Here is a 12,134-nt window from a genome sequence, read left to right as displayed (position 1 = left end):
CCACCACCATTTCCACACCTCCTGCTGTCCTGTCCCAAGGTTCTCCAGCTGAAAACACCTTTCCCCCTGTGCCCCCTGTTCCTCCTGAGCAGGATGTCACCACCCCCTGGTGCCATAAACCCATGGGACGTGGCTCTGGGGGCTGCTGTGGGTACTCCAGCATGGCTTGGCTGATGTGCTGCTCCTTCCCTGCCCCACAGATTGCAGTGAGGAGAACCCCTGTGAGGGCCTGAGCCGCCACGCCACCTTCACCAACTTCGGCATGGCCTTCCTCACCCTCTTCAGGGTGTCCACGGGGGACAACTGGAACGGCATCATGAAGGTGTGTGCAGTCTCCGGGGGCTTCCTCCTCTCTGGAGGGCTGTGGGTACAGAGTTCAAACGGATTTGGGCAACTCTTGGGTGCAAACAAAAATGTTTCCTCTTAAAATATCAAAATGGGACTTCCTAATAGAAAAGCCAGGTGTGTTTTCAAGATTTGTCCTGAAGTTTGTTCCTGGATGTGATATTGAAGGAAAATGATGCCAGGTTTTTGACTGGGAGGAGTAACCATGTGCTCTGGGTGCTGTGCCTTTGGGATGTGCCATAGAATCACAGGATCAGGGAATGGTTTGGGTTGGAAGAGACCTTAAAGCTCATTCAGTGCCACCCCTGCCATGGGCAGGGACACCTTCCACTACCCCAGAGCTCCATGCTCTGTCCCACCTGACCTGGAACACTCCAGGAGACGAGAAATCCAAAATTTGTGGGCACCCCATTCCCCTCTTTGTGGGGGCTGTAATCCATGACCACCTTATTTCCTCTTACCTGTTTCAGTTGTGCCCACTTTGTGTTCTTTTGGTGTTTTGAGACATAAACTTTAAGAAATTTAGGGATTTTAGAGGAGCTAAGATTTTAGTTAGAGATAAGCTTTATTGGAGTTAATTAAATGGGTAGGCCTTGATGAAGTTAAGAGTTAGTAGTTAACTAATAATTGACTGCTTGTCAACACAATGTTTGGTTAGCTGGGTTTAAAATGAAGAATATAGAAACTGATAAATAGCTTTTAGGAACATAAGACAATTGTAGCCTCCTCTGTTCTGAAACCAACTGAAGATGGGGAATGGGAGTTCTACCAAGGGTTCATTTGTCATATTTGCATTGAAAAGGTAGAAAGTTCAGAACGAGAAGACTTCATTTATTTCCTCATTTTGGGACCCCTCCCCATGAAAGGGACCACCAATCCAGTTCAAGGGGCAAACTGTGCATGCTTAATAGCTTTTGAACTAATTACCATGCTTAATAGCTTTTGAAGTAATTACTATACAAAGCGAGGAATGAGATGTACCAAAGTCATGAATATGCATTTGTATTTTGGGTATTCAATACTTTATAGATAAAAGGGCTCTGTAATCACCTGTAAATTGGGGTGTGTATTTTGGAGCTATCCCACAATAAACAAACACTTTCTAACTTTAAATATTTAGAGAGTTTTTGGATATCGGTACTAGATCAATATCCATACTGGGAATGGGATGTACCAAAGTTCTGAATATGCATTTGTATTATGGGTATTCAATACTTGTATAGATAAAAGGATTCTGCAATCACCTGTAAATTAATACTTCAATAGATAAAAGGGCTCTGTAATCACCTGTAAATTGTAGTGTGTATTTGGGAGCTATCCCGCATCGCAATAAACTTTCTAACTTTAAACTGTTAGGGAGTTTTTGTCCCTCACAGTTGGATATGGGTACTAGATCAATATCCATATTTTAATAAATCACTTTCTGGCCCTGGAAAGCCCTCTAATGTCTGCCTGTCCCCTGGTGCAGGACACGCTGCGGGAGTGCACGCGGGAGGACAAGCACTGCCTCAGCTACCTGCCCGTCATCTCCCCCGTCTACTTCGTCACCTTCGTCCTCATCGCCCAGTTCGTGCTGGTCAACGTGGTGGTGGCAGTGCTGATGAAGCACCTGGAGGAGAGCAACAAGGAGGCCAAGGAGGACGCTGAGATGGATGCTGAGATCGAGCTGGAGATGTCCAGAGGAACCGGCGGGAGCAGGAGCGGGGCCGTGGCCGGGGAGAGCCGAGCGCTGCACGGGAACCTGGAGCACCCCAAGGAGAAGCACCAAGGCCTGGTGAGAGCTGGGCTGGGGAGGGGATGGATCCCACCAGCCTGACCAGCAGATCCCACACAGAGCCAGTGAGGGAGATAAGGAGCTGTCCCAGCCCCTACCCCAGGGATGTCACCACCACCCCATGTCCTGAGGCAGCTCCCAGGGCTCCTGGATGTGGAAGGTGCTAGAAACATTATCCTGGCCATTATTCCAGAGGAGAGTTCAAAGTCCATCTCTCCATTCTCAAGTTCTAGATTTTAAGTTCAGAGCCATAAAAGCCACAGGTCCCTGTCCTGCTGTCCCAGCCCATCCTTGTCATTTTTCAGGGCAGCAGGGCCAATGAGCAATCCCAAAAATCCTGGGAGCGCTGGCATTGGGAGCCCTGGCACCTCCAGCATGGGATGGGATAAATTCCCTTCACGGGTTCTGTTTAATCCCACTTTGGGATTTCCAGAGGATCCTCCAGCAATTCAGTGCTGCAGGTCCCCATGGCTCTGCTTAGGACATGGAGAACTTGGGAATTATCAGAGCCCCTCAGCAAGGAGCTGCAGGTCCCTGGGTTTTTGGAGGTTCCTGGGTTGATTTTTGGAGGTCCCTGTGTTGATTTTTGGAGGTCCCTGGGTGGATTTTTGGAGGTTCCTGGGTTGATTTTTGGAGGTCCCTGTGTTGATTTTTGGAGGTCCCTGGGTGGATTTTTGGAGGTTCCTGGGTTGATTTTTGGAGGTTCCTGGGTTGATTTTTGGGACACTGCCTGCTCTCTGATCCCTGCCAGTCTTCCAGGAAAAGAATCAGAAGTGCAGGGGGGAGGGAGGGTGTGAGATAATTGTCTCACCCCATGTCAGCAGCCTGTGATTAAGAGTGAACATGGAACTGCTTTGTCACCACAATCACAAATAAATCTACCGCGAAATCAGTGGGGGCTTGGAGATTAAATTACATTAAATTAGATTTTTGTGAAATCCATCAGGCTCCATCAGGGCGAGGAGAAAGATTTGGTTCCACAGGGATGGGGAATTGGCTGTTTGAATGTTGCTCCTGACAAACATTCCTGCAGGGAACTGCACAGGTTGCTTTTCTAATTGAGGGAGGAGAGGGCACCTCCCTTCACACAGGCTGGGAGTGCAAACTGTTCATTCTCCTTGGGCTTTCCTCATCCTCCAACACTTCCCAAGCACATCAGAGCCTCCTTCTAACCCTGCGGGTGATGAGGGGAAGCAGTGTCCCCTTCATCCTTCCAGCATGTCCTGCCACCACCCCACAAAAGCCCAGGCCACCAGGCTGAGGTGGCTGATGTCCCACCCATCGTGGTGCTGTGCTCTGGGGCTGTGTCAGAGCTGTCCCCATCCTGTCCCTTCACAACCACAACCTTGCCAGCTGGGAAATCCCACAGCAATCAGCCCTGTGTGGGATAGGAGTGAAATCCTCTTTTTTAGCCTTTAAAATGTGCATTTGGTGTGACTTCAAGTGTTAAACCCAGAGCTGCAGGCAGAGTTTGTGGAGAAAACAGTGTCAGGTTTGATTTTATTGTTGTTATTGCAAGAACATGTTTGTGATACTGAGGAAACTGAGGCAGGGAGGGATCAACACCTCAGGCTTCCAGCAATCCCCAGAGCTGGGGATTCAGGGAATGCTCCAAGGAAATTCCCAACAATCCAGAAGGGCTTCAACCCCCTCTGCTCCCAGTCCCCCCCCCATGCCCAGATCCCATCCTGATTTCCAGGGCATGGGATCAGGCTCTGGAGTGCAGCAGGTGTTTCCCAGCAAGGAAGAGGAGCAGCAGTGATGCCTCCAAACCATCCTCACAGTCCAAAGCAGCTCTCCAACAAATTTCCCATCCATGATTCATATTTCAAGCCCTTATTTCATTTGAAATTTACCCACGTCCCTAATTCAGTCAGCTCTCAACAGCTGAACCTTTAAAAATTGAAGTGGCTGATGTCAAGAAGGGCTTTCTGTTCATTCGTTCCAGCCACAGCCAAGCTGAGCTTTAGGAGCCAAATTCCAAGATCCTCCTGTTCAGGTGCTGAGACCTTTTGTTCTCCTTGTGGCTCAGGGTGAGCAGGAGCCCCTGGCTGTCCCCCAGCCCAGGTGAGGCCGTGCTGGTGGGGCTGATGAGCTGGGATGGCCAAGGACCAGCTGGCACTGGCTGCTGAGGCTTTCATCCATCAGCTGAGAGCCCTGGTGGCTCCTGGGCACAGCCACAGCTGGCACAGCTGGATGCCAACAATCTGTAAATACCTGCTGGTCCCTCCTTCCCAGCCAAGCTCCACAGGGTAAAAGCATGGAGTAATTCATCTTGGGGTGTGCCCCTTCAGGGAGCTGAGGGAAGATATTTCCAAGCCAAAAATACAAGTTAAAAACCAGATTTAACCAGATCCTTGGTGAGCTCCAAACCTGAGGGATCTCAGGGACAGGTTTTGCTGGCAGAGCAAAGCAAAATACATTTAATTTAAGACATGCAGCTGGGAAAATGTTTTCAATCAGTCACTGGGAGGCTGATGTGAAGGGAGAACCAGAGGGATTCACTGTGTTTGAGATAAAAGGGGAAAATGGGAGGGGAATGTGTCCAGCCAGGAAAAGGGAAGAGATGAAAATCTCGACTCCATGTTTCAGAAGGCTGATTTATTACTTGACAATATATATTATATTAAAAGAAAATTATATAGTAAAACTATACTAAAAGAATAGAAGAAGGATTTCATCAGAAGGCTTGAAAGGAATAGAAAGGAATGATAATAAAATCCTGTGGCTGACCAGAGAGTCCGAGCCAGCTGACTGTGATTGGCCATTAATTAAAAACAACCACATGAGACCAATCACAGATGCACCTGTTGCATTCCACAGCAGCAGATAATCATTATTTACATATCATTTCTGAGGCCCCTCAGCTTCTCAGGAGAAAAATCCTAATGAAAGGATTTTTTATAAAATACAGTCATCCTTATCTCCTCACAGACTTCTCCCAGGACAACACCTGGGAAAGCTGTGCCTCTCTCTGTGGCCAGGGAGCTGCTGCTGCCACAGGGGTGATGTCCCCTCTCTCTCCTGTTGCTCTGCAGGGCAGTGCGGGCTCGCTGAGGGCCCAGGACTCCCAGAACCTGCTGACAGTGAGGAAGATCTCGGTGTCCCGGATGCATTCCCTGCCCAACGACAGCTACATGTTCCGGCCCGTGGCCCCAGCCACGGCCCCCCTGCCCCTGCACGAGGTGGAGATGGAAACCTACCCCTGCAAAGCCCAAAGAGGTACCACCCTCACGGATTCCTCTGCTCTGGGGCAAAGGTTTGGGTTCCTCACCACGAGAAGGATGTGGAAGGGCTGGAGTATGGCCAGGGAAGGGGATGCAGCTTGGAGGGCTCAGAGTGGAGAAGCTCAGGGGGAAACTACTCATTCTCCACAAATCCCTGACAGGATGGGGCAGGGTTGGGCTCTGCTCTCAGGGAACAGGGTCAGGATGAGAGGAAACAGCCCCAAGTTCTGCCAGGGGAGGTTTGGATTGGATATCAGGGAAAATTTCTTTGTTGGAAGGTGTTCAAGCATCAGAACGGGCTCCCAGGGCAGTGGTGGGGCCATCATCCCTGGGAGTGTTCACAAAACCTGTGGATTTGGCACGTGGGGACTTGATTTAGCGCTGGCCTTGGCAGTGCTGGATTAATGCTTGGGATCCATGGTCTTTTCCCATCTTTACAACTCCATGGTTACACCCACAGGGGGTTCAGTGGGGAGCAACCAAGCCAAGCATGGCCTGAGCAGGGCTGGCTCCCGTGTGGTTCCACAGCACCACAATGCTGCCTTCCCCACATCCTGCAAAATTCCACATTCCCCACATCCTGCAAAATTCCACTTTTCCATCACCTCCCCAGAGGCAAGCTCAGGTGTCTGGGGAGGAACAAAGCTCCCAGGCACAGGTACAGGATTTTAGCTGAGGGAAGGGAGCTGTGCATTCCCTCTGATCAACAACATCCCCAGGAATAAAAGCCAGAGTTGGGATTGCTTCCAGCGCAATTCCTCATGTTTCAGGCAGGCTGCAGCCTCAGGGCAGTGCCTTTCAGCAGCACACCTGGAGTTCAGAGCTGCAGGAGATTCTTTGGCAGCAGAAAGATCAGAAACCACTCTGTGGTTCTTCCTGAGCTCAGCCTTGTAATGAATGTCATGGAGACCCCAAAATCCAGGAATTACAGAGCCTTTGAGGGGGCATTCATCCTCTGCATCCCAGCACATTTCCCTGAAAATGCATTTCTGTCTCTTCTCTCGAGCTGCTTTGAAGGGAAAATTGTTGGAATTCTGGATGCTGAGAATTTTAGATTTTTATGTTGACAGATTTTGATTGTTAAGAGAGTATTGTATTTAATTTGAAGTTGTGGAGAAAGTTTTTAAAATTAAATGATAGAATTGAGATTATGAGTGTGTAGTTTGATTAGAAGTGTATCATATTATGTAGTGGAAAATATAGAGCTTAAGGTTTTAAAATATACTGATATATGTAAAGTAAAATAGAGGTTTTAGGATGGAGGTTGGGCTTTTTTCAATTTTTTTAATGGGTTTGGGTAGTATTCTATAATTGGATAGAAAACTTTGTATTGTGGGATATGAGGGATTAGTTATTGGGTTAAAAGTAAAAATACAACAGAAAATCAATCTGAAACACAACTCTGCCTCCCTAAAAGCACACGTGCTCCTGGAGGGGCTCCCTAGAACTTTTCCCAGCCTGGTTCCCTTTGATCCAGAGTGGTTTGAAATGCCAGAACTGCCCAGTGGGTTTGCACACCCTGATTTCCTTGGGAGAAGGAACTCTGTGTTTGTTCAGACTCTCTGGGAGCCAGGTCATGTTCTCTGCTCTGTGTTTATTATTATTTCACCTGCAAATTCCTGGTGAAGGAAAGAAAACAGAGGTTGAGTTTCACAGGCAGCCTCCTGGGGCTGCTTTTCATCCCTGGAGTGGCTGTAAAGGAGGATTTATATCCATATAAAACTGCTGGGGCGTTGGCAGGGGTGGGTAGAGCCCACCAAGGATTCTCTGATGTTTTCTAAATTCCTCAATTTCTCTCCAAGAGCACTGGAGGGATGGATATGATGGTTATGATGGATATGACTTTTTTATCTGGTGGTAAAACCAGCAGCACCCCGAGCTGTGCTGCTCCTGAGCTGCCCAAACTCTGCTTCAAGTCACAGATCCAGAAATTATATCCAAATCAAACTGAGCCCATGGAGACTCCCATGAGTGTTTTCATGGGCTTCAGGATGTCTGATCTTCTCCACTGACCCCACAGTGAAAATCTTGTGGGATGAGCAGATCTCAGGACATTTTGGTTTTAGATGCAGTTTGCTGATTTCCTAGAAAAACAAGAGAAAAAACATCCAGCTCCAGAGATCCTCAGTGCTCCTGAGCATCCAGTTTGGAGGGGGTTTGGGTTTCCTATGTGAGAGCTCGATGGAAAGTGTCCAACAGGAGGAAATTCCAGCTGAGGACAGGGAGTAGAGCATTGGGTCTGGACTTTATGACCATGTTTGTGACAGACTTTATGCCAGAGTTTTTCTGCATCATAAAAAGCACTTGATAAAGCCTGGAATAGCACATGAACAGCACAGGCTCAGCCTGAAACTGTGGGTCTGAGAGAGCCCAAAAAAAAATTTGGGGAGAAGCAGGGTGGGGGTGGGAATTCCTTCTGTGTGTTCTAGAGAAAAGCTCCAGAAGAAAAATTATTAAACACTCACTTTTCTTTGTCCCCACCAACAAATCTGTCTGTGAAATGCAACTGTGATGTGTCTGGATGGGTTTTGTCAGGGGTTCAAGTTCCCTGACCCCCGGGTGAGATCTCTTGGAGTGATGGATAAGGGTGTTTGTAACACGGAGCTGGGCAGCACTGCAGGAACAGACGCTGGGTTTCAAACTAATGAGGACAATAAATCCTGCAGCCAGAAACCAGAGAAGATCTTTCAAACAACTCCCAAGTGCAGTAAAGCAGCACCACGGATGGGCTGGGGAGGAGGGATGGCCTTCAGACCCAGCCTGGGAGGCTTTGGGAAGAGAGAGATTCCAGCCTGTCCATGGCTCAGGCTGTCAGAGCACTTGGAGCAGCTCCTGGTGGGACCACACTGAGCTCAGCTGAGCCTTGGGGACAGCCCCTGGTGCTGGGCTGGGTGGCAGAACTGCCCTGGGCCTGCAGAAGTTGTAGAATAACTTAAGAGTTAGAAGGTACCCACAAGGATCAGAGCCCTGCACAGACACCCCAACGTCTATGAGCTCCCTGCCATCCCTGCTGAGCTTCAAAGCAGCAGACAGCACAAGGGGCAAGGTTTTTAATCCAAGATTTATGCTGAGATTTGGCATTTCACCCAGGCCCAACAGGTTTTCCCTTCTCCCTGCTGTGTTCACTCCCCTCTTGAAGCTTCTGCCCCAAGCCTTGAGAGCCCCCGTGCCCAGCAGTGACTGCTCCTCTGTCCTGCCCTAGGGTCCATCAGCTCCACGCGTTCGCAGCCCGTGGGGGGCAGCTCCTCGCTGAGGGTGCCCGCGGAGGACGGGCGGCACCGCTGGAAGGGGCTGGTCCCCCATGGCAGCCCCCGCTCCCCTGCTCTCAGCAAGCTGCTCTGCAGACAGGTGAGGGGCCACCAGCACACAGAGGTAACTCCTGTCTTGTCACCTGGTTCCTTCCCTTCTTCCCCAGCCCTCTCTCATGTTTCTGTGCTTGGAGCTAAAGTGAAATTCCTGTTTCAGAACAAAACGTGCCGTAAATTTTAATATATTCCCAGCAAATGTGGGAAGGCCCTTTTTTCCCTGCTTCCCTCCTTTTTTCCATCTTCATGGCGGTGCTGTTCTGGGAAATAAGAGCTAAAGTGTGGGGAGAAGGTGCCCAGTCTCCATTTGGGAGAGGCCTCCACCATGATGGGTTGTGCTGGCTCAGGATTTGGGGCTGGAACAAGACCAAGGCCCAGCAGATGCCAGCCCTGAACATGAAGGCTCCTAAAGTTTATCCTGTTGTACAGGAGGGTCTGACAGGACTGGCACAATGGGGCAGGGATGGGGTGGGCTGTGTTAGACTCACAAACCCTTTGCCTCGTGCCATGGGCTCCCCATCCCTGTGAGTGTCCAAGGCCAGCTCGGATCAGGCTTGGAGCAACCTGGGCTGGTGGAAGGTGCCCATGGCAGGGTGTGGAAGGAGATGAGCTTTAAGACCTCTTCCAACACAGTGTGGTTCTATAATTCTGTGTCCATCACTGGAGGTGCTGCTGCCCAGCACATCCCCAGGCTCTCACCCCATTTCCCTTCTCTCCCCTTCCAGGAGGCCGTTCGGACAGACTCGGTAGACGGACAGACTCCAGAGCACAAAGACAGCCAGCAAGCAGAGCCTGGAGAGCCCCAACCATCAGCACAGCAGCCTCAGAGCACCCTCACCGCCAGCCCTCTCCATTCCCCGCTCCCAGCCACCCCTCCACGCTCTCCCCCATCCTCCCCACACCGGGCCCTGGGCCCCCTGGCACGGAAGCACACGTGTGGCCAGCACGGCGTTCCCAGCCGGCCACCCAGCCCCAGCAGCGCCCCCGGCCCCGAGGGCTGCCAGGCCGAGCCCTCAGACCTGGCTGACGAGGAGGTTCGGCACATCAACAGCTCGGCCAAAGACTGGGCGGAGGAGCACTCGGACCCCGGCAGCCGCTCCACCTCGCCCTTCACGTCCCCGGCCCCGTCCCCCGTGCCCCTCAAGAACTGCAGCACAAGCAGCCTCTCCCGCAGGGAGAAGGACTTGAAGAAGTTCTACAGCACCGACACCAAGGGCTTCCTCAGCAAGCCCAGCTGGGCCGACGAGCAGCGGCGGCATTCCATCGAGATCTGCCCCTCCGGCGGCGCCCCCGAGCCCGCCGAGGACAAGCAGCGACCTCCCGGCCACGTCCAGCCGGAGGCCGACTACATCCACGGAGCCCGGAGGAAGAAGAAGATGAGCCCGCCCTGCATTTCTATAGATCCTCCCATGGAGGACGAGGGAGCGGCGGCCCCGCGCACCAAACCCTCCGAGAACACCCTGCTGCGGAGGAGAACCCCGTCCTGCGAGTTCCCGGCCTACCGAGAATCCCTGGAGCTCCCGGAGAGCCGAGGGGGGGAACACCTCAGCATCCCCAACTTCTCCTTCGAGCAGCTGGACGGCGGCGGCTCCTTGAGCAGCCTCTCGGAGCTGCGGGACAGCGGGCAGCCCACGCCGGCCTCCCTGGACTCGCGGCCGGACGCTGAGCCGAGGAAACAGGAGCACTTAAAAACTCAGCGGGGCAACAACGGCAAAGAGGGGGGCAAAGAGCTGCTGGGCACTGCCAAGAGCCCCCCGCGCAAGCAGGACTTGGGCCCCGTGACTGTTGCCACAGAAGAAGGCACGGATGAGCCAGTATAGCTGCTGGGATGGGGGACAGGGGGGGGTCTCAAGGGCTTGTCACCAATGTGGGGGTTCCAAAGCGAGGGGACCCAGCGGTCAGGGGTGGCCGTCACCGGGGCCGTCCCCTCGCTGCGGGCACTCGTTGGGAGGAGCTGTGGAAGTTTGCAAAAAAACCACACAAACACACACACACACACACACGTGAAAAAATGAAAAAGAAACCAAACGAGCGTCTGGACGAAATTGGGGATGGGGGTTTTGGGGGATTTGGCGAGAGGTTTTTGGGGTTTCTTTTCTAAGGGGAAGGTGGATTGATGTAGGGGTGGCTTCATTCCTCCCACCCTCTCTGTGGCCTCGATCACATTGATTCGGGTCTGAGGTGGTGGTGGGATTCTCTTGGGGTTTTGTTGTTTTGTTTGGTTTGTTTTTTGGTTTTTTTTTATTTTTATTTTATTTTTATTTTAAAGAGGCTCAACTTTTCCTGAGGCACCTTTTTGAGCTGTCACGTTACGCTGGAGTGCCTGGGAGCTGGACATTGTCTGTATATCAGTAGATCTATAAATAAAAATTCTGTATTTGTGAGCTACAAAATGAGGAAACAAACAAACAAACAAAAAACCTGGAAAAAAAAATAGACCCACAAAAACTCTCTCTTCATAATGCACATATTTTTATAGAGAAACAGAGATGCTGTTTTTTGCATTACATGGGTGGTGTTTCCTTGGGTTTTCTGTGGAATTAATTATTCCAGCCATTCATTTTCCAAATGTTTCTCCTCTTTCCTCGCTTCCCTGCCCTCCACCATCACCCCACCAGCTTCTTCTCACAGCTGATGCTTCTGACGTCTCGCTCATTTTCTTTTGTACTTTAGAGGTTGTCCTAATTACAGACAAAAAAACCAAATCACTACTGAATTGTAGCCAGTGCAATAATAAGTTATTCATTCTTCTTGTCTGTCCAACTGTCCTGTTGCTTTTTTCCCCCCTTTTTTTAACTGAAATTCAGGTTAAACGTTGCAATAATCTGAACTAACGTGCACAAAGACAGTTTCTTGTGTTACAAAGAGAAAAAACTAATGAAAAAAAGGAAAAATAACTACATTTACAGAGAGATTAAAAAAAACCTGAACAAATAAATAGTAAATTATTTAAGAAATGTATTTTGTTTACTGCAGTTCTAAGTAAATTATTGATACAGTGTGTAAAGGTGTAAAGAGCTGTCGTAGGTGATGTTCTTTGTGAGCATTTAAGGTGACGATTTGTCCTCCTTGTGACAGAACAACTCCAACCCCTCGGGGCAGTTTGCCCTCCCTGTCCCTCCCTCCCCATCCCTGGACACGTTCCCCTCCCAAGGCCCTTCCAGAAGCCTCTAGAGGAATCCAGGTCACCTTTTAACACCATTTTGGGGGGGTTTTTTTGCAGCTTTGTTTTGTTTTTACCCTCCTTCCCCACCCCTCCTGCAGGCCCTGTGTCCATGGCCCAGCTTGGCCACGGGAAATTGGAGCAGGGAGGAGCCCGTGGACACCCAGGGGGGAACAAACCCATGCAGTCCCTTCCGTTTGGTTCCTTCCGTGCCGCCTCATATTTATGCCTTCACATTTATCTTCTGTTATCGATGCATCCATTACTCCAAAGGAAATGTATCTTGTTTCACATCTATTAAACTGTATAAACTGGAAGCG

General features: G+C 50.4%; 1 protein-coding gene across 1 annotated transcript in view; it reads left to right on the top strand.

Moving 5' to 3' along the window:
* Positions 1-10,489, top strand: part of CACNA1H (calcium voltage-gated channel subunit alpha1 H) — a 150,277-nt gene extending 139,788 nt beyond the window's left edge. The window contains exons 31-35 of the mRNA XM_054270947.1: positions 201-322; positions 1,814-2,119; positions 5,158-5,341; positions 8,549-8,694; positions 9,377-10,489. Of these exons, the coding sequence (XP_054126922.1) occupies positions 201-322; positions 1,814-2,119; positions 5,158-5,341; positions 8,549-8,694; positions 9,377-10,471 (1,853 nt within the window). The 3' untranslated portion in view covers positions 10,472-10,489. The remainder of the gene's footprint in view (positions 1-200; positions 323-1,813; positions 2,120-5,157; positions 5,342-8,548; positions 8,695-9,376) is intronic.
* Positions 10,490-12,134: the final 1,645 nt, after the last annotated feature.

Source organism: Melozone crissalis, unplaced genomic scaffold (assembly GCF_028551555.1).
Source record: "Melozone crissalis strain CALT ecotype California unplaced genomic scaffold, PUWL_Pcris_2 ptg000012l_1, whole genome shotgun sequence".
NCBI lineage: Eukaryota > Metazoa > Chordata > Aves > Passeriformes > Passerellidae > Melozone > Melozone crissalis.
This window is presented reverse-complemented; position numbering and strand designations above follow the sequence as displayed.